Here is a 27,820-nt window from a genome sequence, read left to right as displayed (position 1 = left end):
TTAAAAGTACATAAAATGTCATGTTTATTTCGTTTAATTCATATTTTACTTAACATTGTAAATCTATTTTCAAATAGAAAGCATTCTATACAGCATCAGGCAGGAAATGTCTCACTTTTTCATTTGCTGTCTCTTTTGATAAATAGAGGGAAGAGGCGTGTCAGGTCACGCTAGCACGCTGTGGTAGTCTGGTGGATATATGGTTATATTTAGTGCAGTTATTGCATTACAAAGCAACCATCCCAAAAAAAAAGTAGTGCAATTTTTTTTCTCTACTCACACAAAAGAGGAAGTCCAGATGGTCTAAGGCGTTTAAAGTTTTTCAATGTTAGGCTTTGTATTGCATACAGAATAAGACAGAGGAAACTGAAGTATAACTCTTGTAAAAATTGTGCTTCATAAATCGAAAAACCTTCAACTGTTTTATCAGTTGCTAAATTGGTCCGCATTGAAAAACATACTCTGCCAAAATATAACGAAAGGAGCTAATTGTTGAACTAAGACATGCAGGGCTTAGATAATCCACTCATTAGATCACAAATTAACAAAATCAAAGGCCTGATCTGGGACGGGTTTTTTGTTTTGTTTTGTTTTTTTCCCCCAGTGAGTGACTTTACTGTGGAAGAATGTCCTCAGTGTTAAAGGTGTGTGAAGAAATAAACAGATCTTTTTAGTAATCGTGTTGTTGGTGGTGCGAGGAGTGAGTAGCCCCAAAGACAAGACTATCACTACAAGACGACGAGGAGAGTCAGAATCGATGCATTACTAAAATACTTCAAAAGAAACAATCAGATTTCATGCAACACTTGCATAGATTTTTTTCTTAATTTTTTTTTCAATCATGCTGATTTTTTTTTTCTCTTTAAAATATACAGAACACTAGATAGAGATACCTGTGACACATGGAAGCAGTAAACCAGGGTTTCCTATCAGCCGGCCGTGACAACAATCCACCCTGTGTAAGGAACAGAGTTGGGCCGCCGCTTATCAGCATCGCGTCCACCTCGTCGTCGGCTCACGGACTAGAAATGGCGCAGGAACAGAATGACGTGTCACGAGTGCTACAAGTCCTCGGGGAGCACGACACGGTCGTTACATGGAGCTGAGCGCGATGAGTGTTGTAGGACATACACCTGAGGATCCGCCTTTGTAAAAACCAGCTGTAAAACTGCAGTACGCAAACAATGTTCGACACACAAAAAATATCCGAGGAGAGTGAGGTGGATGTAAGGGGAGTGAGATCAGTTTAGAAACTGTGGATGCTACAATCAATAACGTGCTACAATCGAATTTACGGGGCGATAGGTTGTGCGACCAAGTGGTGCTGGAGGTGCAAAAGGCATGCAAGCTTACATTCTCTGAAGCCTGGATTTGAAGAGGAGCTGCAGCTGTGCAGCATGTGCTTGAAATATGTGTATGAGTGGATGTAAACAAGCGTGTGTTTTTTTTGTTTTTGTTTGTTTTTTTGGCAAGGAATTCATCCTTTAAAAGATTTAAAACATTCCCTTTCATGGTTGTGTTTACATTCTCTGTGCCCATTCAAAGATTTTTTTTTCTTAAGAGAGTGATTGTGCAACAGCAAAGACGAGCGATGCCCAGAACGTACTGCACTGTAGGTGACGCTGACGCTGTACTGCAGCTTCATATCGATGACGTTTTAACTGTTTAGAGACTGTACAATGTCTCTCCAAAAATCTCCGTTCACCGAACACATGGATGGCAACAAACAAGTCCATATAAACAAAATCAAACAAATAAAGTAGCAGTGCCCATTCAGTATATACATTGGAATCAAATGCATTACTATTTCCCATAACTGATTCAGCGGTAGACATTCCTACGTTAGTTTATCCATAAAGGTCATTCACTTCCTGTTCTGACGTTAATGTGCAAATAGTCTTAAAATTATACATGCAATAGTAAAGATCGTTAAAAGTCTTAGGAATTTTAAGGCCAGTATATGAGACATCCTACAATAGAGAAACCTTAGGCAAAGCAGCTAAAGTTTGAGTTTGCGTACAGCTGGTAGCCTGAAACTTTTCCCTTTCAGAGGTGAGTAGGCCCCCTGGAAGATTGTGATTGGTCGATAAACTGGGCATCTGTTTGTGTTTGTTTCCAATTGGCACTAAAGTTTGGCGAATCTGGGAACAAATTTCATCTCTATGTTGCTAGTTTGGGCCTGTGCGGTGGGTGGAGGGCTTGGGGGGGGGGAGCTGGAGGCTGGAAGGGGCCCCTTGTCTCAGTAGGTGTCTCGGGGCCAGGGGCGGCTGCGCTGGCGGTTCCTCTGGTTGTGACCTTGCTGAGCTTCGCGCTGGAGCAGCCTGTCTTGTGACTCGTGCCCGTTGGCACTGTGGGCACCGCCCGTATGGCCGCGGTGAGAGGGGTACATGTCCCTATATGTGCGAGCGTGGCAGGGAGAGGCGTATTCATCCTCCTCATCTTCCTCCTCCTCTTCTTCCTCTTCCTCCTCTTCATCCTCCTCGCCCCCCCTGTGACAGGGGCTCCCCCTCCGGCCACGAGAAAGCGAGTCGCTGGCTTCGTCAGATGGCATAAGACTGTCCTGCTCCAGGGGGGAGTGGGCCTCCTCGCCGGCCTCCTCTTCCTCATCACCCTCCAAGCCTGCTGTCTCACAAGGCTGCGGCTGGTTCTTGTTCTGGATGATTCAAGTGGTCATGCAGGAAAAAAATACAAATAAAGGCAGAGTCACATCAAAGCTTGGACTCAGGATATCATCTCGAAGGAAAAACACAAAATAAGGCAAACACTACATCAATAAGGACTTTGAAGGAATTGTGGGAGTCTGTCTGAAAGGAAAATTCTGGTTTCTTTCTCATTATTTCCCACTGAAGTAACTATTTTGAGCCTACAGAAGACATTGAGCTCTCCAAGTCTCTGATCACAGTGTGATCAGATCAATGCTCAACCGTCGTTCTAAGTGGTCAGTTTTTATGTTTATTTTTAGTAGATTTAAATTAAGACTTTAAAATGATTCATACAAAATTGTTTCTTTTCTTTTCCATGAACAGCATAAAGTTAGCATTACCCTCAGAGACCAATAGAATATGGCAGACTCAAATCATTCCTCACATACCCACGTGTGCCTTTAAAAAAGCTTCTTACTGAACACAAAGTGACACCTACTGTAGGAGTTTAGGTACAGTTTAGACCACAGTCTTTGTTCTGTTTAAACAGGTGTCGAGTATTAAACGAGTATAAAGGGCAAAGGTGTCACTTTTATTTTTGCTGAAGAGCCGTGCCCAGTTTTACTTGATCTTGGTTAGTAAAACTACTGAATAATGACCAATGAAACAATGTATCATCTTTGTATCTTTGTGTTAGTGTTTGAAAAGGTTCAATCTTCACTAACAATCCCTTACAATCAGATAGGAAAAAGCCTCAGCTGTCTTAAGAAAAAGAAGTGCAATTTCATCACATTCAGATGGTCATTGCAAAAAAACCCAACAAAAACAAAACAAAAGAACTTAAGTGAAATATATATGTGATATCTTTGTCAGTAAAACTGCTGCAAAACTGATGACGATTCAGACCTCTTGCTCACATAAAAAGTTATAATGCGATCACTCTTAACACCGCAATACTTCCTGATACAAAATACAGAGAAAAGTCACAAAAATAATGCCGTGCATGTCTGCAGTTTTTACAATTTGAAAAGCTACCTAGTAGGCCACATTGGACCATTTGGCGGGCCACTTACAATTCCTTGTACATATCTTGGACACTCCTGCAATTCAATGCTACTTTTATGGTTCTTTATATGGCCTGAGGACTGTGGGCTCTGTAATCTCTCTTCTACATCGGAATTGCATTAACAGTAAGTAAGAGTAAGACAACAACACAAACTATTGATATCAATTGATAAAAGATGTAAGTACATCCTCTACTGCTTGTGGTGCTATATTTTCTTATGTAACTCCAGCCCCACACCACCCTGAATTGGATAAATGGTAAAGAAAATGGATGAATGGATGGATATTCCAATGTAAAGTAAGCTACCGTAACCCAAAAGCTTAATTCCGTGACACAGAGCTGCAGAACTACAGTTGTGGTCAGAAGTTTGCATTGCACTTATAATCGACATGAATGTCATGGTAATATAGGGCTTTCATTTCTGCTAATGCTAATGATTTCTTTGAACTGTTATTTTTCCACAGTGGAATAATTGTACAGCATACATCTTTAATGAAAAAAATGAATGGGTGCACAAATTTTAATTTATCCAGTTTTTCCTGTAATCCACACAGGCTCAAATATATACATATTACACATATTTGGTTAAATGTTCCTTAGCAAGATTCACCTCGACCTCATGCTTTTGATTGTCATCAACAACCTTCTGCCATAATTCTTGCCTGGACATTTGACCACTCTTCCTGGCAGAATTGGAAGAGTTCATAAATTTTTTTGGTTTTCTGGCACAGACCCGACTTTTAAACATATTCCACAAGGTTTCAAAATGTATTCCAGACGCTTAATGTTAGCTTTATCCAGTCCAAAACCATTTTTGATGTGTGTTTGTGATCGTTGTCCTGTTTGATCACCCAATTATCTTCATGTTTCAACTGTCCAGCTGTGTGTTGATCTGAGGTAAAGGTGAAGAATTTGCATGTAGTCTTCTTCTTCATTTTTCCATCCACTTTGTGTAATGCACCAGTACCGCTGACAAGAAAACAGCCCCAGAACATGATGCTGCCAGTGTATGTATATGTTTGAGCCTGTATATATACTTCTGTCCCTGTGTGAATTAGAGAAAATTCAAAATAAATTCAAACTTGTGCACCTACTTGGCACTGCTCGAATTATTAAAATGTTTGCTGTGCAACGATTCCACCCTGGAGAAAGAAGCCAAAATGACCCTGACATTCATGCTCATGATGAGTGTATGTAAACCTCTGACCACAACTGTAGGTAACATTAAAAAAAGCCTATATAATGACCAAAAAACTCCTATTTTTACTAAAATTGCAAGAAATAGCAAATGTGATGTATAACCTCAGAGATATTGTGGCATTTTCTAAAATATCAAGGTATAGAAAACTGGGATTACTTGTTCTTTAATCAACCTGCAGTCAGTGTCATAAACCGCAGGTAAGTAAACTGCAGAAATAACACAGAGCTGAGCGACATAAAAGGGTGATAGTGTTCATAAGTGGCATGCAGAAGTGCAGCAGTGTTGTTATCTTCAAAGTCCTTTGTTTTGTCGGTGTGTGTATAGATTGATACAACAGACACTGAACAAAAAAATGCATGTGAAACGGCTGAATGGATGTTCAGGAAGTTCCTCTTGGAGGTAAAAAGTTATTTTGCCGATGCTGTGGACTCATTTTTTGTGTGTAAATTTGCATTTAGTTCAGGTGAAAGCATCGTTTAAGCACCCATCACTCGCTTTAATTAGCATCATTCAGGTAGCTTCATGTGCCACAGTGAGCGGGGACAGCATTCACAAAGCATGCTTGGAAACTGAACACAATAGGGAAAGTTAGATTTAACAAAACCAATATATTTCAATTGTAGTATTAAAATGGAGACAGAGCTTAGCTACTTTGTGAATAAAGCTTGTGGAGCAGTGATTCACCTGAAACCATCCAAGTAAAGGAAAAGAGGCAGGATGCAGTAAATTAAAGACAAACAACAGCAGAAAAACAAAAACACACCAGGTCTAATCTTTTCTGAGAGTTGAATGAATAAAATGCTTTTCATTCACTGTCTCAGCCGCAGGGTCGTGTTCGGGTGTCGGAGGTGCGCAAGAGAGGTGCAAATATATATACATATTATATAAACCCTACTACTCACCCCAGTTTGTACGCGATCATTCAATTAATTCCTGTGTTTCAGAAAACTGCAAAGATGTTAAGCATGGATGAGTGAGAGGACAGACAAGACAACTGGAGACAATTAAACAAAACACAGGAGTGAAGCCTGAGATGGGAAGAGCTGGCAAAGACAGTGACAACATACAATGTGTTCAAAAAACAAGGCTCGTTGTCAAAAGTCTTACATTATTTTAAAAGCGTATTTTTACGCTCTCCTGATTTATGTACACACTCAGAGACAAACTTACCTGTAGGCTAGAGATGGCAGAAGGCGGGGTCATGAGGCTCTGCTCCAATAGTGGATTAAGAGGGGTGTTTCCTGGGAGGTGAGTGGCACGCCAGTAAACCTCCAAGTATTCAGCCAAATGCTCACAAGCATCTTCCAACTGGTTCTCATCCAAAATGACATCAAACATATCCTACGAATGTACAACATGAAAAATTAGACTGTAACTCAGTGGCATTCTGTTAGGACAAGCAGTGCTTGCATTATTAAATCTAGAAATAAAGTAAAATACATTGAAACATTCCAAACTATAGCGATCTCTCTCCTTTCATCTCAGACAGTGCTGTCATAAAGCACCTTGCCTGTCAATTAATGCGCACCCAGTCTGTACATTACTGCCATCTTGTGTTAGGTAGTTGGCTATTGTCGCTGAAAGCTGTGCTTATTTCATGACATAGCAAAGTGTAGTCGTCTCCTTCTCTGAGGGGGTATCTGTTTCCTGCTAACAATAACTGCTGCTAGGCAAGCTGAGAGGCCAGCAGTTTTTTTTCTGGTGGTTTGCGCATGGGCACTGCGGATAAACCTCTGGTCTTTGATGGTAATCTAAGGGGAGAGCAGAGTGCGAGGCAAGCTGCCGCTGGTCTGCTTTCACTGCTTCAAGATCAGTTATGACCTGCGCTTTGTGTGGAAACACAGCTAGCATTAGCAAATGAACGGGCTTCAGTGATAGCATTATAGCTTCAGAGGAGTTTTCTCTTGCTAATCACCTTGGCCAACTTCTGAGATGTAGAGGAGATGGCACGTGAAAACATTTTTAATAACTTCAATACATTAGAAAGGAAAGCAATGACAAGGCAGCTCTGACCATGCCTGGTCTAATAAAACAGGCAAGTTGAACAGGCGCAAGCTCAGGAGCACTTTGAGATTAGCATCTATGAGAATGTCTGAGTGCAACAAGCTTAACCAGCTGTTTTGCTAAAACTACACCTTTATTTTTCATTCGTATTTTAATCCCCCTGTAGATACTAACAGTTAACCATGCCACACACTGCTCAAGCCTTTAATTCAGATGATTTTTTTGATACTAAATATTTTAATATACTTTTTGAAAAATCATTTTACATGATCATGTAAAATGTCCAAACTGTATGGACTTATTACAAACTGTAGCACTCACAGGGGGGCACTGAGAAAGTTTGTCTGCAGCCATCATCTGCACATTCAGGTGCTTGCTCTGAGACTTCCCCCTGGATTTGATCAGCCTCTGGAGCACCTGAGAAAAAGAAACAGATGGTGTAAGAAACCAAGAAAGATAAGACTGCCTTAATCTAATGTTCATGAGCAAGGTGTACCTTTGGTGAGGAAACTTTAACATAGACAATGATGGGTGCAAGGGAGGTTTTGGCGAGCTGTGCGGGATGGTTGATGGTGTCTGCGTCCAGAACAACCAGTTGCAGGGTTTTGGCGAGTTCAAATATCCTTTCAATCTCACTCTGAACCTCAGCTGCACAGACAAGATACATTACATTATCAAAGTTGATTCCCTTCCCTAAATGTAAAATAGAGGTGGCCAACCTCAAAATACAACAATTTTGGTTTGTCATTAAGTGTGAACTGGATAAGATCTTCACCACTGACTCTGAATGCACTCCATTGTGCATGCTACTTGGAGTAGCAAATGTCAAAATCAAGGGGAAGTTTGGAAAGCAGCTCTATGCACTGTTAACATTCTGTGCAAGGAAATGTGTACTTTTGAACTGGATCACGGACACGGCCCCATCTAAGACTCAATGGCACCGGATGATACTGGAATGTGTGTCACTGTGGATTCTCTATTTATTTATTTGTATTCTTGAGCCGGGTTGTTTGTTTTGTCTGTTTTGTTTTATTCTGTTATGTTGGTTTTGTTTTGTTTAATGATGGTGTCAGTGTAAAGTTTAAAACTCAATAAATACATGGAAGAAAAAAAAAGTTGCTTCCCTTCAAAAAAAGAAAGAAAAAAGAAACTTGTGGAACTTTCATACTGGCATCAGCATAGCTTACCTAAGCTCGAGCGAGTGTTGGATCTCTCCATTATGGGTCTTTTGTTAAGGACAGATCTCTTGGCTAAGGACAGGTCGGCAGTTACACGGGTGATTGAAATTCTGTGGACAAGTTGCAAAATGCAGGTAAATATACACTAAAACTCTTTCACTGAAATAAAGGCCTGGCTTTCACCAACTACTTGATTTATTATATAATCTCCCCATTTTACTGACCTTCCCTCAAATCTGTGTTTCAGGAAGTCAAAGAGAGCTTTCTGCATCATATCTGTCACCTTTGGGAACATAAGAAAAACAATTAATTACAAACACATTATAATTAAAAGGCTAAGACATCCTGCTTCCTCTTATTGTTTTTCAAATGTATGCTGCTAGAGTTGTTCATGTTAGTACTAAACATGGTCAAATCAAATAAACCAAAATGTTATGCTTCAGACTGCTCTTAACACTTGACTCTGGACATTTTTTTCTATTCTTGGCTTGGTACGATATCAGTGAAAGTGGATCCACCCCTCCACCTGCTAATCAGCCAATCAGCCAATGTACAGACTGCATAATCGTCCAAATTTCCAAAAACTGTAATGGCTGTCAAATGGCCCTTAACAAAGTATAAATTCAGGGTCTGAGGACTTTCATAAATGCAAAATCACAGTGTCATTTTCTCATTATGTGTGTAGACTAAATAGCAAAAAAGTCATCATTTAATATTTGAATATTTTCCAATAACTTTCAAAGGACAAATTCACATGAGCTAATAACGAACGCAGCAGTGCAAATAGTGCAGAGGAAAGCAGTCGTTCTGTCTGCTGGAGGTGAAATGGGGAGAAGCTGACCTCATAGCCCTTCAGCGATGGTCCCACGAGAACCACCGGCCTCATAGAGGGCACCACATCATAGGGAGGGACATGTTCCTACCAGAAATAGAGGAGGACAGGAAAGGGGATAAAGAACAGCGAAAACAGGGGTGAGAAATGATGGGAGTTGGGTTTGGTTGTTGTTTTTTACCCTCATATTCAATCAAACAATGACCGAAAAACCAGTATTAAGACCTGAAGTTATTTAAATGCATTTTGGTTTTATAATATTACATAACAATAATTACTGGTATTAGTTAATCAACTAACCTGACAATGAGACAGGTGACAGAAAAGGGATTGGTTAGTTGTAAAATATTTAAAGGTTTTGCTAAAATCACTCATTTTAAGATCAGGTGCTTCCAGTGTACTACTGCAGTGATTATTTTAATATTAACTCCATAAAAAAACAATTAAGCAACCTCCTATACTCACAATCTGTTACACCAAGCCTGCTTGTAGTTTCTAATTGTATAACCTATTTTTGTTTATTTTCCATGGCCTCTCTTACTTTAGGGAATTCAGTATTATCTTCTACAAACTCTGTGTTGTTTAGAGTGAAAAATTAAAAAAAAAAAAAGCATGAATTATAAGCAAATTCTACATCATCATAAAGTACCAGAACCTACCTGTTTTTGCTTCTGTTTAGCTTGTGAAAACAAGAAAATAGCAATCAGTGACAGAAACTGATAAAAGACAGCAGAAGCTGCTTTTTGTTTCAGGACCAGAAGAAGGTTTGCTGTACTTACATTCACCTGCAGATGGCGGCGTCGTCCTCCAGCTCCCTGTCACCATGTCTCCTAAACTTGAGGAGTTACCTCCTGTTTTCCTGCAGAAGCAGCAGCAAAGACACATTGAATTACCGAAGCTGTTTTGTGGAAATAGATCACCTGAGATGAAATGAAATAGCCGACCTCTGTTTCTGCTCCTGTTTCAGTCGCATTGCCTCCAGTCGTAGAGGGCTGGGGATGAAGGTGATGTCTGCTCCTTCTTTTACTAGCCGGCCGATCCACCAGTCATTATTGTACTTCTGTTAAATTCAGTTCAAAAGTAGCACTGGTTTACATACAGCATGTGTCTTGTTTTAATATAATGAAAGGGCATATTATTATCATTATTATTAGTAGTAGTAGTAGTACTAGTATTATTCAAAACAGATAATCTCACTTCTTTGATGTGCAGGAAGTCTTTGGCATCGAAGTTGACTGCAGCTCCTTGGACTGGACAGTCCTCATCCAGAGCTCCACAGTAACTCACATTCGTCTTTACTGCAAACGCTACAGGTTTGGACTGTGGTGTCAACAAATAAGAACATGAAGAAGACTTGTCAGTGATCCAAATGCTCTGCAAACATGTGAGACTCGAGGACAAGAACAGAGTGCAATAGATCAACTCCTTGTTACTTGAAAACAGACTTCCTTTGATTGAATCAGCAACCAATCACACAGCACAAAAGATGGTGACCAGACTAGCAGATTATCAAAGGATGTGACCGGGTGGTAATATGCCAAATATGTGGCTCAAATAGGAACGCACCAATACAACATTTACATTGGATAATGGTCAGATCCTAACTCAGAAATCAGTGACAGTGATTGTGCACATGATGTCACATGATGTCACCTTTCATATTGTTCTGTTTACTTCACCGCACAACAGCAGCAGCTAGCAGAAGCACTAACAGCAAAGCGTTAGCAGTTTAGATGCCTCCTTTACCAACAACCCGTCTTTCTAATAACAATTTTTTTAAAGTTATGTCAACACCCTGCTTGTTTGCTCACTTATTATATTCAGTCAGAAAAGTATCAGGTAGAAGCTGGTGCAAAAACTTGTTGGAAAGCTTTTAATATGGTTACAGTAGCATAATGTGTCATAGTCAACTCAAATAATATTATTTTGCTCCAACTGTCCTCTGAAAAGTAAACTAGCACAACTGTAAAAGACAAAGGTACTTAGACTAGTGCAAATACATTTGACAAATCCATTAGTTATCTTGGGCCTGTTGTTGCTTATTTTTTACCAATTAATATCAACTCATTAAAAATATACTCTTGGTTACAGAGTTAGGAAAGATATGTTTAAAATTAATAGTGATGCTTCCATAGACATAACAAATGACTTCCTGCCTCTTTCTCATAGTGATGAACAAAGTTTGATAATTTAACGCTAATTTAGCGGTATCAAACAGCACAAACGATGAAAAATGATTAGATTTTCAGATTTCTTTGTAAAAGCACCGACATTAACATCTCCTTTGCTGACTTTTACCTACAACCTAGACTCTTCTACTTCAAAATTCAACTGGAGAGATAGAGCCAAATGTTTCTTAGATATTTTCGTTCATAAACAGTCTAAACACAGCAATGTGTAGCTACGATAATGACTGTATGGTGTACCTTAGCTCTGTCGAGCTGCTGTTGTGCCTGGCGCTCGGCTTCACGCCGATACGCCTCGCGGTCCTCCTCTGCTGACAGGTCTGAATCAGATGGTCTACTGGTGTACGAATCAGCTGACCCCTGTCGGGAAAGAGTGACATGATATTAGTGGCACAGTGTTTAATAACTCAGTGAGTCACATGAAGATCATCCAGTCATGTTAACATTACTTAGGCTGTATTACTGTTTGTTTTTTCTTTCATCTGCTTCTCCCTTTTAGCATTTGTTTGAGTGCAGGTGTGCATGCAAATATGTGCCTGTACTCATGAACACATTCATGTGTGTGCATCTACAAAACAATGCGTTGCTCTCCCACACCAGCCATCTTCTGAGAGGCCAAATATAGCACAAAGGAGGCAAGAGCTTCCTCTTCTCTCCTGCTTGGCCCCAATCCAGTCCATCATCCCCCACAGTGCAGCATATATACATCATTTATTCCCCTGTTTATTCTCCAAGGACATCTCCTCATTAGCAAAATATATGCTGGTTATCATTTTTCATTGTAGGACACATACCAAGGATGGCTAGCATGTCATGCTGAGGGCGAGGGATAAAGCAAACAAAGAGCTATTTTACACAATAAGTAAAATAGTGAAAATAGCTTCATAGGTCCTTCTTTTATTCACAAAAAACTCTAATTTTCTTAAAATAGCTGCAACCATTAGTCAATTAATTAATTAGTCAATCAACTAAAAATGAACAGGGAAATATTTAGGTAAACATTTTAATCAGATTCCAGTACCTCAAGTGTGACGTTTTCTGGTTTTTCTTGATCTCATGTGGGAGTAAAGTTAATATTATGGTTCTGAACTGTTAATGGAAAAAAAGGCTTTTCAAAATAGCCCCACAGATTCAATCAATAGTAATAATAACAATTGCAGTTTGTATACAATGTACAAATGGACTTCCACAGTAATAGTTTGGTTACTGCGTGTCCCTGTGAGCGTGTGAGTTCTCCTATATTTGGCTTCTCTTAAGGAACTCAGTCCTGAATCTGTCAGCAAAAAGAAAACCAAGTCAGAGGAGACAAAATACAAAGGGGGTTCTGGCAGGAGAGAAAGAAAAATCTGTGGTGGTGGTCATGAAAACGCTCAGGTAAACCTCTCTAAATGACATGATCAGCCATATTGTTGTAAATAAAACAAAATGTTGAGAAACTAAAAAACAGCAGAAATACAGTTCACTTTGGTTTTCCTCTCCTCCAGAGTGCAGCGATTCAGTCCCGATCATCCATCTTGCCCACATATACAAACAGATCCTCTGGAGGACCAATTAGCAACAGCAAAACAAAAAGAAGTACAGGCACATAATATAGACACACACACATACACAAAGTGTCCAGACATACCCCCCCCCCTCCACAAAACAAAACAAAACAAACAAACAAAAAAAGAACCAGCCAGCACCTTTGCTTTCTCTGCACTTCAAAACGCATGCATGCAATCCAAAATAAATCATCATCTACAGTACCACTGCAAGCGAACACCTCTCCCCGTTTCTTTTTTTGGTGTGGTGGTGTCTGTTAGATAACTAGATCTGATTTCTAGCACTCAGAAGCTCTGCAAGGCAACACTGCACCAGTGCCAGAGAGCAGCACCGTCAGAAAAAAGGAGGGTGAGAAAGAACGGGTAGAAACAGACAGCGAGAGAGAGGGGGGGGGGGGGGGGGAAGGGGGGGTGAATACTGTTGACAAGACATACTGAAAAGAGGATGTTTACGAGTGAGTGATGGAGATGCGAGAGGTTTTATGCAACGATAAAGACAGGCTATCTAACGGGAAAGATGAGATTAGGACAGAGTAAAATGCTTTGAAGGACTGGAATGAGACCTACATATCTTTCCTTACTGCAGCTACACGAAAAGATGGGAAACAGAGGGAGGTGGAGGTGGTGGTGGTGGAGGGAGGGACCGTGACCACATGAGACAGACGCACACAGATACCGGAGAGAATTGCATACCTGGCTGATTAGCAGGACGGCGCTAGAGTCTGATAAAGACATGAATGTGAATTTTCTCACTCTAACAACGATCCCTGTCTTCACTGGGAATGCTCACAAACACACACAGACATAAAAGCGGAATAAATATGGTGGTGGGCGCAGAGGAAAGGTGTTATGTCAGAGTGCCTTTTAATGATGTTAGAACACAGAGAGCTTTTCGTTAATAACGTTTAGACAGGGGAGCATGCACCTGTGCTGCACACTCACTAACTTACCAACTGTTAAATTCTCCAAAGAGCAGCTTTACCACCAACGTCTTTTAGGTGAAGCTTGGCTGCATTGCAGAGTGTAACAATATAAGAACATCCTTATTGTGTTTTCTAAGGATGTCTTGTTTTTTGTTTCTGTTTTTTTGCTGCTAATGTCCCTGTCTGCAGACTAAATTTAACTCTGTTCCTTCCTACTCTGCTTCTGTGATTATTCTTCACACACTGCAACACTGATGGCCCCAACTCCACAGGGAGGGGCCAACAGGGAAGTGTGTCATCTAACTAGTCGAGTCCTCAGAGGGCCAAGTCATCCTACAGGCTAGGGACCGAACAACAGAGGATTTCCACACTAATTTGATTAGGCGGATTTCACTTATACTGTTCTGTTCTTTTCCCCCCTCCTTCTGATAAGACATGTAGAGATGTCTTTACTACTGGCTCAAGACTAATGAATTTCTTAGCCATGGTAGAGTAACTTTACAGAAGCACAACCCCATTAACAACAAGGAACAACTGATTATTGATTTATGATGTTGATAAATCTTATTAGAAGAAAAATGTGGCTTTTGAGCTGCTAAATACGAGAAGGTGGCATAAACTCAGTTAATCTGATATTAGACATCATGTGTACATGTGTTGTGGTAACAAAGCAGAAGCTTTCTTTGGATTAAATTACATGTGGGTTCGTCCCTATGATGTGAGTCTTTAATATTATGTGTAGTAATTTGAGCTGCCATTAATACAAAAATTGGGTGTATATTTTACGCAAGTACCTCCAAAAATCAGATGTAAAGTTATTGACTGTATTAACCCTATTAAAATTTTATATTTTACCCTTTTTCACCTTCATTGACATAATTTATCACTTGTTTACTTGTTCTCCCAAATTTGATTTCAATGTGAAAATCCAGTGGCTACATGAAGTTTAAGGTTTACAGGCAGCAAAACCTTGGGAAACTCACATGACCTTACCATTGAAAACAAAGACCAGTAAACACAAGCTCCAGCTGAGACTGATGTGAAGGTCTTTAGTTTTGAAGTGACTCTGTAATTAGTATTGGACAAACTGAAAGTTTGATCTCATTAAATGTATAATAGTGTCTCGTCATCCTCTTAAAGTCTGGGAAAAATCCATCCAATAGCTGTTGAGTAAATCCTGGCAATCAGCAGGCTGGCATCCATCCCTGCTGCCATGTGGCTAACACAGCAAAAAACAATGGATACCTGCCCTCTGTTTTGCTGACAATAGTATTTCACAGTATGCCATAGTGGTATTATTACTGCACAAGTGGGCTTTTACACGTTGGCTCATACTTCTGTCAGGAGTGTATACAATACTTAAAAAAAATTTAATTCCATTATTATTTAAAAAATTAAGCAAAAATAAAGCGAAACCACACAAAAAATTTAAAATTATCTCATTTTGCCTCTGTTAACAAAAATGACATTGTGCCTGTTATGTTTTAAAAAAGAATCTGTTGGCCTTGACTAACACGATATCTTTGCCTCACCTGAAAAACTACAAAAAGCAGACACAACCTCTATTTTGATCACAACTCATTTTGAAGCTTCTCTGGTCTCTTTTCTTTATCCTCCATCTGTCCTTCCTGTTCTTGAATATAGTGACAGCTGTTAACAGACTGTTGTGCTACTGTGTAAACTGCTGTTCTTCAGTGTTCATATCATGCATAAAATGATGCCCTGCACATATTTAAAGTGATGTTAAGTGAACAGAATTTGTTAATCAATACTTTAGATATTCTCTAAACATCTCATGTGATGGCAGTTGGTCCTGAAAGCTGTCATGCATGCACATACATAACTTTCCTCCTTAAAAAGAAACTGTGCAATTTAAGAATGTCTGTGTGTTTTTGCGTTTTTTGCAAGGCCACTATTAAACATAAAATCTCAAGTGAGCCCTAGGACCAGGGCTAATGCAAACCGAAGAAGCTGCTAAATAATCAAATTAAAACTTAATTTCAATGTCAAGATCAAGTCGTACATGGTGCCAAACATGTTTTTTAGAACTGTGTCACATTGTAACTCCAGTGTTTTCCCCAGGCTGAGATTTACAGTTTAACAGTTCTCCCTAAACGCCTCACTTGTTAACTCTGACATCATTAGCCATTTCAGGGCTCCAAATGCTCCTTCTGTTCCCAAAAGCAAACAAACACTGAGGCACCAATGAGGCTTAAGAATGGTCCAAATTCTTTCAGCTCTAATAAAATGATGAGTGTAGCTGTTTCAGGTGTTACTGTAAAGTTTAACTTGACAAAAACAGGACGTATGAGTTTAATCTAGCTAGCTGGAATCTAAAGATGATACACCGTGTTCTGACTGAAGGACTGGGCAATAAAGTGATAAAGATAGTTAATGCGAAATAGGTTTTCCGTGATATGAGACATAATTAAAGTCTATAGAACGTCTGTGTTTTGAAGGACAACACAAAAGGCCAATGATAATGAGAATAGTACTGTGCCAAATCAATCAGGTGGCTGGAACAGAGTTGGAGCCACATCAGGTTAGACTGAGGAGTCTAGGAGGCGTGGGCTACCACAGCTGTATACACCAGCACAACAACAGAAAATCAAGCAGTGCCATCCCTGCACAGCTGACAATTTACCTGCACAATGCAAGACTTTACAAGACTCTTTCTCCCGTAACATGCCTTATGACAAAAACGAAGAGACACAGATGTATCACAAATGCAAGCGCCTGTGTTATGGTAACACCTGATGTCAGTAAGTACAGTCAAAAACACAGAACTTTAGCAGCTGATTAATGTAACTGACCCTTGTTACTAACTCCCTGGCCATAAACACACTGAGTGTAGAGAGTGTCACACTTCTCTACTGCATCAGATTTCATCCGATCCGTGTATGAATCTCGCTGCCCACCTCACTGCGACTGTACTGCACTCCCTGGGCTGTAATTTTTTTTCCATTTATTTTTTGCTTTGGAGCATAAGCCAACCACAGTTGAGTGAATATGAGTTTTTTAAATGTTCTCCTTTGTTTACATTTTAGCGTTTCTTACATTTATACTAAGGATATTTAAACAGAATGCTTTGTTTGTTTTTTGTCTTATTTATGTTTTTGTTTCCAAACAATTTAAACCAGTTCGAATCTATACAAATTAAGAGGTTTTATTTAATAGTTTTAGCAGATTTAGATTTCATTTTGAATGAATCTCTATGTATTTATTTGGAATTGACAAATAAAATGTAGTTTTTCATTTAGATTTTATTTTTAAGTAACACTTTAAGCTTTTAACTCGTCAGATTAAAGATATAATATTCTACAGCAGTGGCCCCCATGGACCGGTTTATGTCTGACAAAATTTTCATGGACCAGCCTTTAAGGTGTTGCGGATAAATACAACAAAATAAAAACCAGTACTGGTACCCCCCAAAAAAGAAGATTTATTCATAACACACGGGAAAAGACCCATGGAAACCATGTTAAAGATAAAAACGATAAAAGAAAATAACGGTAAAAACCGATAAAAACCCTGAAAACCATAAATTTCACACCCAAACCTCAACTTTTTTTTTGGGATATTAAGAAAGTAAAAAAATATCACACTGCTTTAGACGTAAACAAAAACCTTAAACTAAACACCAGTCACATTTAGAGGGTAATTTTGGTTGGACTCTTTGTATAATGATATCCTACTTCGTCGCTAGCTACAGAGCTATGGTTAGGCCAATATAAACACATTAGCAAAGGAAGCTGTGGGATGACGGTTAAATGCTCTCAACAGAAGTACATATTGAGGGTCTTGAATTGAAAGAGAAAAATACCATCATATGGCAGGTAGAGCAGGGCGATATGACCAAAAATATTTATCACGATATACATTTGAAAATCTGCGATAACGATATAACTGACGATATAATTGACACTAGACAAAATACTTTACAACTCCTTAATTCATTAGTGCAAAAAAAAAAAAAAACATCAATGTATTTTCACTTAAACAAGCAGCTTTTTTGAAGTGCATTAAAATTATATAGCTTAGCAAAGTCGTACTGAAACATTTGACAGATTTTCGAGCGACCGTGTACCACATAAAATCGTTTCAAGGTCAGTAAACACAACCAGAAAAATCAAAGGATTGATTTTAAGTGTGCCGTATTTTCCAAAAAACACGGTAATAACGACGGCCCACTAGCATGCGCTACCAAAAATAGTGCTTTGTTGTGTATCTGACGGATGAAAGCTAAACCAGTGCCACATCACTGAAGTTGCAGCATTTTTACAAACCAATTCTGGTTCATCCGTTTCATTTAACGATCCACTTTCGCTCTTCTCATTCTGCGTCGCTGCCATGTGCGTATGTAAACAAAGGCACTACGCATGCGCATTTTACCCATATTCTATCGCGATATTTCATTTTCCTATCGTTGCCCAACGTGAACGGTATGATATAGCCCAGCCCTAATGGCAGGTATAAGACACAGAAAACAGACAAAACTTTAACCAAGACGATGCCTAAAAGGAGCCTTCTGAGGCTGAAAAGGTCATGATTCTACGTTTCGTGTCTACATTGAGTTTAACAGAAAATCCAAAAATCCAAATGATTTTCAAAGTGTATAGATCAAATACATACAGAGACTCCTTCTTTTATGAGAGAAATAAAATGCAGGGACAGCATGCTAATGCAAATTTCTATGGTTTTATTAAACCATAGGTAGCAGATTATCCAGAGCAGCAGCAAAATACATTATTCAGCATGCTGAAAACCCTTTCCCTCTTTGCAAATATTCTGAGCAAAAACTCCAGCAATCAGGATATCCAGCAACCAAATATCTAATTTCAAAAAGTGTTCGATTAGCTGTGCGGTCGTAATTCAACGTCAGCGAGTTCCACGAGCTACAGAGCTCTCTGAAACACACTGCAATAAATCAGTCTGTGGTTACATCAATATGGAAGGCAAGATCAGGCATACTGCATGTCAAACTGCAAAACTCAGAAGAGGTGTGAAGAGCAGCTGAGGCAATCATAAAGTCAAACAGGTGAACGAATGAGCGAAACAATGAGCATGAAAGAGGAAGACAAAGCAAAAGAGAGACAGGTGAAGCGGCTACAACATGATCCTTTAGAGATGTTAGGAAATCAATAGAAGAAGAAGAATCTAACTGTATTATAAGTCTTTGTACTTACTCAGTTGATGTGGTGATGGTGATGCTGCCAGTCCCTCCCTCTCTATAAACTACATGCTGCGTGCAGACAGACCGCACTATGTCCCATCACCTTACCTCACTACAACCTGGACTGGAGCAGACACCGGCAACACCTTTTTCTATTCTTACCTCATCACATCACAACACAACAACGAGTGCAGCTTTTGCGTCACCTGATCAAACCGCCTCTTTAAATTTACATCACATTCTTACTCATTTCCATTACAGTCCAATTCATCGGAGGAGAAACTGAAGAAACTGCTGTTATTATCATGCACTCCCTGAAGATTTCTCCTCTGGTCTCAAAGCCTCGCGTCCTACATATAACACATACATCCATACTGCTTATTGTATCCTGCTGCAGAAATGAGTCATACTCCACTGCTCCTACATAGACACCCCACCCCTATCACAGACAAGAAACTATCTGCTCTGTTTGTGAATTTTACTCCTTCTGCATAAAACACTTTGTCATATCAGCAATGGGAGCAGGAGGAGGCGGGGTGCCTGTTGTGCGTGCAGGGAGAAGGTAATGATTGAAAAGAAACCAAAAAGGTGCTCGTGTGAACACTGAACCCACACATCACATCGCCCGAGGCCTTCAAAATGAGAGTCATGAATATTTTAAACCGTGCAATATTCTCTGGAAATCTGGAGATTGTCATTAAGCCTCGCGATCTGGATAACTAATGTCCCCTTCTGAAGAAGATGTCTGCTCAGCCCTTTCCCCCCCCCTTCATCTTCTTCTTTTTCTCACGCCTCTCAGTTACACTGTTCCTCATTCCTGTTCTGTAAATGAAATCGAGGTATTTTATTTATTTATTTTACAGACCTTTATGCTTGCAGATTATTCACACCTATAAGAAAGGAACATGATGCCTTTACCCCTTAAAACCCTCTAAGTAAATGTAATATGGAGATTAATGAAGAAGTGGATAATGAACTGCTTCGCTACTTTACCAAATTTTTGCTGCTTCTAGTCTCTCAAATTAAGAAGATGCTGCTTATTTGTATCATAAAAGATAGTAAACGAGCTGTGGGTGAAGGCGAAGCTGTCGATTCACTGGTAACAAAAGTTTGTACAGTCATCTACATCTGTGGGCTGTGGGTAGTGACCAAAAGAACAAGACTGTGGATATAAGGGTGTCTGGTGTCATCTGGTCTATAAAACACTCACAAAACAGTGCAGAAAACCCTAAAGTGATGGAAGTTGCTATAACGTAATACAACACAAAGGGTTTAAAATGCTAAAATTTGGCACCTTTGATTAAAACTAACTCAATCGGTTAAGGATACTACTGCTTATTATTAGTGTAATAGCTTCAGCTTTACTTTGAGAGATTATCTGACCAACTGACTTTTCAAGGTTATTTTTGTTAAATGTTTTCTCAAAGTGCACGGAGTCAGAGTAAAAATTGATCAGCCAGGAATCAGAATAGTCTGATTTTCAATGTTCTGAGTCTCACATATGACACAAACATTTTTGTCTATGCACAGTGGTGTGAGCAAATAATCACTTGCACACTCACAGTCACAGTAAACTGTGGCGGAACCGCCACAAAAACATTTCTACACTGAAATCACCTTCACCCAGCCGAGCATGGACATTTAAAGAAGCTAACAAAGGGGAAAGTAGCTGAAGCTTAAGCTACCCAGAGCTCAGATCCAGGCGCAAAAACAAACAAACAACAACAAAAATGCAGCAACTGTGTGAAAATGTAACACAATGTGTGAAAAATGTTTTTAATACATCTGTTCTAAAAGTGCAGCAGCCTCGGTATGAGCAGTCACAGGATCAAAGCAGTAATGAGGAAAATTATAGAGACAAGCAAAATGATGTAATGAAAACAATGTAAGCGCCTGACAATTGCTTTGTTAAAGAAATATGTTGCACCTTCTTTTGTTTGGTAAAGTAAAATATGTCAGATAAAGGTGAATGTATATCGTCTTATCTTCAGTTAATTATTTATGCCTCTTTCCAAGAAGCAAAGGTCTTTATTTTCAATTAGTTAACTTAGTGTACTGGGGGTAGGCGGAAATTTGTAAAGTTTAATAATATATTTTGTTATTAAAATTACATTTTGAACTGATTTTTTTTTTGTAAAGGCTGTCAATTATAGTTTTCAAAAGAAAATTGTAATTGACAAAATCATAAAGAGACAAGTAACTTTAATCTTCATCAGGACAGAAAAACCTAAAGTAAAAAGTTGCCATTCAAATCTAATAAAATAAACTGTTAAAAACTTGATAAACAATAATGTTTAAAGAGCCTTTTTATCTATTTGTTTAATTTACCTCAGTTTACCTGACTTTTTCCAGGCCTGCTACGTTTCCCTTGTAAAGGTCCCTTGTAGGTGGAGTTAATCAGTGTAAGTGGGAGCACCTGGCTGGTCTCCCTGAAACATTTACAACATTTGCTTCTTATTTGGTCTGCTTTAGCCCTGTTAGCTCGGAGTTTATACTAAACAACACCTTCCACTCATCATTCAAACACTCATCCCACTGCTGACACACTGATAATACTGACTAACACACCTCATATTGCCAAGTATGGTGCCGATCTGTTTTAATTAATACAGTTGTGCACTTTTGAAACTGTCCTCCTATTTGTCACAACTTATGAGTTGGACCACGACAATGGATGTGGTAAGCTGGCAAAATAAGTACACTTTCTTACATCTTTACTAACAAGTTTTAGATAAGCTGCAACACTAGTGAAACTGCTGTGTACCTCTATCTCTGCTGCATGAGTGCAAAGGCATGGCTGGCTCATACGTTTCCTGTTTTAGCTGCTGTTTGGCTCTATTGAGACCATCTTTCAAAATTCACACTCAAATTTTTATTCAGGATTTTTTCTGTCTTTGCAATATTTCTGATAAGGGTGCGTTGGTTGTTGGTTGTGATGGTTTATTTTTATTCTTTAGGGAGGGGACGTCGGGAATGGCAGTTAAATTGAAATATAATCTACAAACAACCATCACTGATAATAAATATATCTATGGGTGTATTAGGCAAAGTGCACTAAGGTGAATTATTGTGAAGCGCAAGAACTTGCCTTTGGTATTTTAAGTGTGCTGCTACTGATATATTTATGTTCACAGTAAATAAGATTATGAGCACATGGCTTTTACTGTTAACAGAGTATTTCTACTTCTCCTAAAATAATAACTCAGAATACTTGCTCCACTCCTGTCCCAGATAAGGAAAGTTGGGAGAAGTAGCAGATGATAAACTGTAAATCCTCGTATTTCAAAAATGGGAAGTGGTTACCTAAAGTCCCAATAAAGCCCCAATTCCAAAAATGGTGGAATGCCATGTAAATGTATACAAAAACAGAATACAATGATTTGCAACTCTCATAAATCCTTATTCACGATTGAAGATAGAAAACGGAAATATTTTAAGAAAAATCATTAGCTCCTTTTGAATTTAATTGCAGCAACATGTCTTAAAAACATTGGAGTGGAGGCAGCAAAATGTTAAAAAAGTAAATGATACTAAAAGAAATGGCTGGAGAAACATTTTGTATCAGGTTTAACCACAAATACATCAGTAATATGACTGGGTATAAAAAGTATGTTAGAGAGGCAGAGTTTCACCAATATGCAAAAAAAAAAAAGTGAAACATGTTCTTCAATGTAAAATTTCCAAGACTTTGAGTATATCATAATCTATAATATCAAAAGTAACAGATTTTTGGAGAAATCTCTGTGTGCAAGGGACATCGCTGAAAATCAATACTGAGACCCTGTGATATTCAGTCCTGAACACTTCCAGAAATCGCTGTTTGAACACAGTTCTCTATACTATCTACAAATACAAGTTAAAGTGTGATCATACAGAGATGCAAAAATGGCTTAAAAAGGACTGAAACACAGTGGAAAACTGTTTGGCTGTAATAAATCAAAATTTGAATTTAATTTATTATTTGTGTTTGCTTTGTTTGTTTTCAAATCATATGCTATCATCCAGAATTTTTTTTTTTTTTTTTTTTTTTTTTTTTTTTAAAAGACTCAGCAAGACGATGCTTAAAGCATTTAGCACATCATGAACCAAAGAATACAATAACGATAAACCAGTATGGTTGAGCAGCTAGGATCCTCTATCAGACAAAAATGGGTCAACACTTCCCTCCCAAAGGTCCAACAACTGGACTTCTCCGTTCCAAGATCTTTACAGACAGTTAAAAGAAGAGGGGATGCTGTGGTAAACATGGCCCTGTCCCAACTTTGACAGGTCTCGCTGTCACCAATTTCAAAGCGAGCTAGTGTTTTTGTTTTTTTGTTTTTTCTCAAAATGCTACATTTTCTCAGTTTTACACATTTGATTTGTTTCGTTACACTTCGTTTATTGTAAATAAATGTGGGTTTTATGAGTTTTGCAAATGATTGCATTCTGTGTCATTTATATTGCAGATAGCATCCCAACATTTCTGGAATTGGGTTTTTTGTTTCTGTTAATGCATCTTAAAACCAAATTCCAAAACGGCACATGACAACTAACTTGAAAATACATGGGAGGAGCCGACACATGGTCCATGTGATTCCAACCCTCAATGTTCCACAAAACCGAACAACAGAGCACCTTAACGATATTCAACTTTGCTGTAAGAAGCTTTTTAATTTGATTTCAAAAGAGGGTGCTCCACCTTTTTTTTTTTTTTTTTTTTTGCAAAAACACTTTTCTATGATTAACTCCAGCACATTGCAGATACAAGCTAAACATCTGGTTTTCTCATATCTGCCAAATTTGATAGTTTTGCTGAGTGGCAACGATCTCAAGTGATCTATTACGCTAAATAACCCAATACATCACAATGACTTCATATTTCAGATGATTTGTTCACAAACTGTAACAAGTTTATTTTTCTAAAGTAAAATATTAAAATTTAAAGTAGTAAGTAAAACAAATTTCATGTCATCAGTATACATATATATTCATGTCAGTACATCGTATTGACACGCAAAGACACATTTTTTTTTTTTAAATTTATTTATTTTTTTAACTAATTTCTCGGTTTCTGGAACACCATCTATCAGATTAACACAGTTTAAAATAATTCATGTTCCAGTTCAGCTGTTCAATATATAGCCTTTCAACTTAAAGTCAATATGATCATCTGAGAAAATCTTTCCCACCCCTTGCCCATTTCTACAATCCATTCAAAATAGCTATGCAGCAACATCACATGGAGAATCCTTTTGTTTCCAATTACAGATACCTTTTTTCTTAAATAACACTAAAACTCCATCGGAGTCTTCCACACTTGTCTGACCTGAAAACATTAATTAAAAAAATACTGTGCTGTGTTGGGATTTTGGTTGAACCTTTTTCTTTTTTCTTTTCTTTTGTCAAGCACTTTGCTACCCTCTACTGGGCAAAGCAACCTCTGCAACTGAGGGAAAAGCGCTGTGGATGAAGATGCAGAGCAGAAACTGTCACACTGATACGAACAAAATAAGTAGAGAATCATGCAGGTATTTTAACACCCCCATCCCCACCTCCACCAACAGCAAGAACAGCCTATACCTAAAAAAAAAAAATATGCAAGAGTTGCGTTACTGCCAACCAGACACTTCAGAGACATTGGCTCTGATGACAAATTTCAAGCACCTTATAGCTTTATTCCAACATTTAGAGCACACCATGACCTATATTTTCCACAGAACCTACACCTTTTTCCACCCACTAACAATCAGTGTGCAATAATGGGCCTGCAGTGAGACAATCCAGGCACAAAAGGAGCTTTTACCTGTCGTTTGATGAAGCTGGACGTAGTGTCGGAGGATGTGCTGCCATCTGAGCGTTTGAAGCGGCTCTTGCGCTTAGGCAACTTCCGGGGCAGCTGTGAGGAAGAAAGAGATGCACACGGGTGAAGAGATAAAAAGGGGAATGGGTAGATGGATGGCGATAGATAACGGGATGCAACAACTCTCTAGCAGTAATACTGGCAGCAAGGCTGACTATAATTATTTCAGTGCTTTAGTTACTAATTATTTTGTAGATTTGTATTATTCATACAAAAAATAAATCTACTGCTGGCTTTTAAGGACTGCAAAAGACAAAATGTATGGTCATTAAGTGCAAAATAGCTGCTTTGCACCAAAGCAAGCAGTAACTCTGCCAGAATCACACATATTTCAGGGCTGCCTTTATTCGGCTTCACATGGTGGTTTGATTAATGCAGAGAGCCCCATCAAACTGAGGAGAAAGCCTTTCAGATTCAGGCTACAGGTGAGTCCAGAGTCACGGCCTGCACATTTGCACCAATATCCTGCATGAAAGTCCCATAATGTTACTGGTGTGTGCTGGTTTCCCTGCACTGGAGTGGATGAAGCGTAGCACGGAGGGTAAAAATGCACTGAAATAAATAATAAAGCATCAATGCAAAGGCCTGATCTGCGAGTTGAGATCAAAACAGCAAATGCATCGACACCCAAGGAGGTGTTAAACTGTGTATCTGTGTTTAATAGCCATAATATGAGGATACATGACCGTTCACCGGCTCAAGCATCAATCTGCAGTTTCTGAAAAGGCGGAGGTGAAAAAAAGGGAAAACGGAAAAAAGTAGCTCGCTGCCAAAACGCGACGCCTCAGATTGAACAACAAGTAGCATCTGACACACTAATTACCCATTTTCCTCTTTTCTCGGTGAAGACAGAGTTAGATGCGAGAGAAATGGGAGTAAAGTGAGCGGATTTACCTGGAAATAGTGCGACTGGGAGCCGGTTTCCACGGCAGACAGAGGGTCTACGGGCGATTTGGACATTTTGACTTGCACCATATATTGAGAGCGCAGGGAGGCGGGATGCACATAGACATGGGTTACTGGAGGAAACAAGAGGCATCAGATACAGTGAAGAGAGCGAAGAAGCGGGAGGGGGGGAAACGGACACTAATATCCAAACTCAGCTGACGGGAAGGCTAGCTCATACTCCCGAATAAAAACAAAAAAGTCTGTGGCGGAGAAACGTAAAGGGAGTGGGGGAAAATACAGAAGCTAAAATAAACCGTTAACGCTGAAGCATCAGCGCACGAGCGAACCGTACAGGTCCGTACTAAGTGTGAGACTCTGCCGGGGGTGTCGGCGTTGATTAAAATGACACAAAAATCAATTCAGACCTGCTTACAGGCAACATTTGGCTTCTTTCTTTTTTAGAAGTGCCTGGCTTCAAACAAACGCCGTGTTCCTTCTCGTCTGTGCATAATATTTGCTTGTCAAAGAAGGATTCAAATAGTTGAAACCGCAGTCAAATAAATGTGGAACCTTCAAAGAGGGCAGCTTTGAAGTCATATTTTAGAGGAGAGGTGGATTTTAGTTGAACGGGTTTGTTTTTCTTTGATCACCTTTGCCTCAGTAAAAGTGGTACTTTCTCACGAGGCATCATTTATAGTGCTTTATTGGTGATTGATAATAATTTATAAATACATTATAGGTCATTTAGGAGCTATTAATCACAGATACCCAGTCTAATAGATTACGTAGTGTGAACTTGGATTATATGAAACCTAGTTAAGCTCATTTCAAAATTAATTCATCTGAAATCAGTAGGTTTAGATTAATGCAGGCGTGCAAGCCAGGACTGGCCTGCTAAATGTTCCAGTATGATCGACTAAGATGAGATAAGATAAGATAACCCCTTATTGTCATTGCACAGTCATACCTAGTACAATAGTACAACGAAATTGGAAACTGTCCCACGTCGACACTAGGCACAACTAAACACAACACAACACAACACACCTTTGCAACGTGTAAAAACTGAGGCTAGACTTTGCATTGCAATTTGCACCAGGAAGCGCTGTGGTGCAAGTAATGTCTAGTAATGAGAGTTTTGTCATAAATTTAGGTCACTTTTGCAGCTTTCTTCTTTTAAAACCTTCTATACCACACTCAAGATTGACGCTGATGTGTGTCTTTAGGTTAGATAGTTAAGATAATAGTATCTCTTTGTTATGACAGTAAAAGACATATTGGTGAAATTGCACATGATCGGGTTGATTTAATAAGGTTACAAATCCTGTCAAATTATCTGTAGTACAAAGAGTAGGCCTGTCTGTGTGCAACAATACAGTGCACATTACTAATGCTGAGATGTGTTCAGTGTAAGATTTCTAACTGACCAAAAAAAAACAAAAAAAAAACAAAACAAAAAACCTGAGGGTTACTTTTGTCATAGGATAGTATTCTGTTGATCAGACAAAAGACCTGGGCTGTAGTTTCAGTAGGTCAGGCAGGTCTTGGCAGTACCTCAAGACCTCAATATGAAAAAGGGGATGGAAGCAGCCAGTTGGGCAAGTAATAGATCAGGGCAGGGGTGGTGGAAACCTGCTCCAGCAGTATGGTTCGTGTGCAACGGCAAGGTCTGTGTACACAATGCAAACCAAAAGTGCTCTATTGCTTTTGTCAATGCTAGAGAGAAGTCACGACAGCACATGGACCCAGCAGTGGGTCTTCTTGCAGCAACCTGGGACTGGCAGAAAGTTGACCTGAGGAGACACCATAACCTTGACAAACCTCAGACCTGATATGGTGCTAATATCAGACTCACTGAGGCAGTTGGTGGTCCTGCTAGAATTGACCATTCCCTGAGAAGACCAGATGGAAGAGGCTTCTTGCCAAGTAGAAGAAGCTTACAGGTGAAGCAAGGCATGGAAGACCCATTGTACCTCACTGTACTAGCCCATGAAATTGCTCAGGATCAAGGGACTGAACATCATTAATGCACCCGAGAAGACATCAAGATGGCTGTGGACCAAAAGGGGAGATCTGCAGATGACTTAAGCCACCTAGACACAAGCTGGAGACTGATCACCCGTGGCTAGGTTGCCTGGGTACTGGTGTCTGATGTTGAAAGACCTGAAACATCTGATGACGCTGGGTTTGGTTGCACTGTGGGTTGTTTGTTAAAACAAGCACTCTCATCACTACCTTTTGTCCCCAAAATAATTAAAAATGTTATTTACTGTTATTTGTTATTAATGTTGCTGTTTTGTCGAGCAGTCTTTAGGGTTTCCATGCAGAAGTGCTTTTTGAG

The 27,820-nt window shown here is 39.2% G+C and overlaps 1 protein-coding gene and 1 long non-coding RNA gene across 5 annotated transcripts; one reads left to right on the top strand and one right to left on the bottom strand.

The window, feature by feature from the left end:
• On the bottom strand, window positions 1–25,803 carry cacnb3a (calcium channel, voltage-dependent, beta 3a). 4 transcript variants are annotated; one of them, XM_085258457.1, is made up of 15 exons: window positions 25,486–25,803; window positions 24,535–24,627; window positions 11,350–11,469; window positions 10,121–10,243; window positions 9,868–9,983; window positions 9,703–9,782; window positions 9,583–9,602; window positions 8,933–9,010; window positions 8,316–8,374; window positions 8,101–8,201; window positions 7,410–7,561; window positions 7,235–7,330; window positions 6,080–6,250; window positions 5,812–5,857; window positions 2,515–2,653 (listed from the first exon to the last, which is right to left on the bottom strand). In XM_085258457.1, exons 1-14 carry the CDS (start codon window positions 25,564–25,566, stop codon window positions 5,828–5,830), a joined length of 1,320 nt encoding a protein of 439 aa, XP_085114583.1. In that variant the 5' UTR covers window positions 25,567–25,803; the 3' UTR covers window positions 2,515–2,653; window positions 5,812–5,827. The 4 variants fall into 4 exon arrangements, with proteins under 4 accessions (XP_085114581.1, XP_085114582.1, XP_085114583.1 ...); XM_085258455.1 differs by lacking the exon at window positions 5,812–5,857 and having other exon boundaries at window positions 1–2,653; XM_085258458.1 differs by lacking the exons at window positions 24,535–24,627; window positions 25,486–25,803 and adding an exon at window positions 13,347–13,957.
• LOC146550783 (uncharacterized) lies at window positions 20,561–27,719 on the top strand. The gene is made up of 3 exons (XR_014890099.1): window positions 20,561–21,428; window positions 24,139–24,259; window positions 27,200–27,719. It is a non-coding gene; the product is annotated as an uncharacterized LOC146550783 (long non-coding RNA).
• Window positions 27,720–27,820: the final 101 nt, after the last annotated feature.

This window comes from Mchenga conophoros, linkage group LG20 (assembly GCF_057382185.1).
Source record: "Mchenga conophoros isolate Kocher_MC1m ecotype Shallow Benthic linkage group LG20, M_conophoros_male_GT1.1, whole genome shotgun sequence".
NCBI lineage: Eukaryota > Metazoa > Chordata > Actinopteri > Cichliformes > Cichlidae > Mchenga > Mchenga conophoros.
Note: the sequence above shows the minus strand (reverse complement) of the source record. Positions and strands in the feature narration are given on the sequence as shown.

What these genes read in the sequence shown, in the direction of transcription:
- cacnb3a (XM_085258455.1), bottom strand. Translation starts at nt 25,566, where the DNA reads ATGGTGCAAGTCAAAATGTCCAAATCGCCCGTAGACCCTCTGTCTGCC. An exon ending in TTAAAGTTTCCTCACCAAAG is followed by an intron (nt 7,331 to 7,409) that starts GTACACCTTGCT and finishes TCTTTTTCTCAG; the next exon opens with GTGCTCCAGAGGCTGATCAA. An exon ending in CTGCCATCTCTAGCCTACAG is followed by an intron (nt 2,654 to 6,079) that starts GTAAGTTTGTCT and finishes TGAATCATCCAG; the next exon opens with AACAAGAACCAGCCGCAGCC.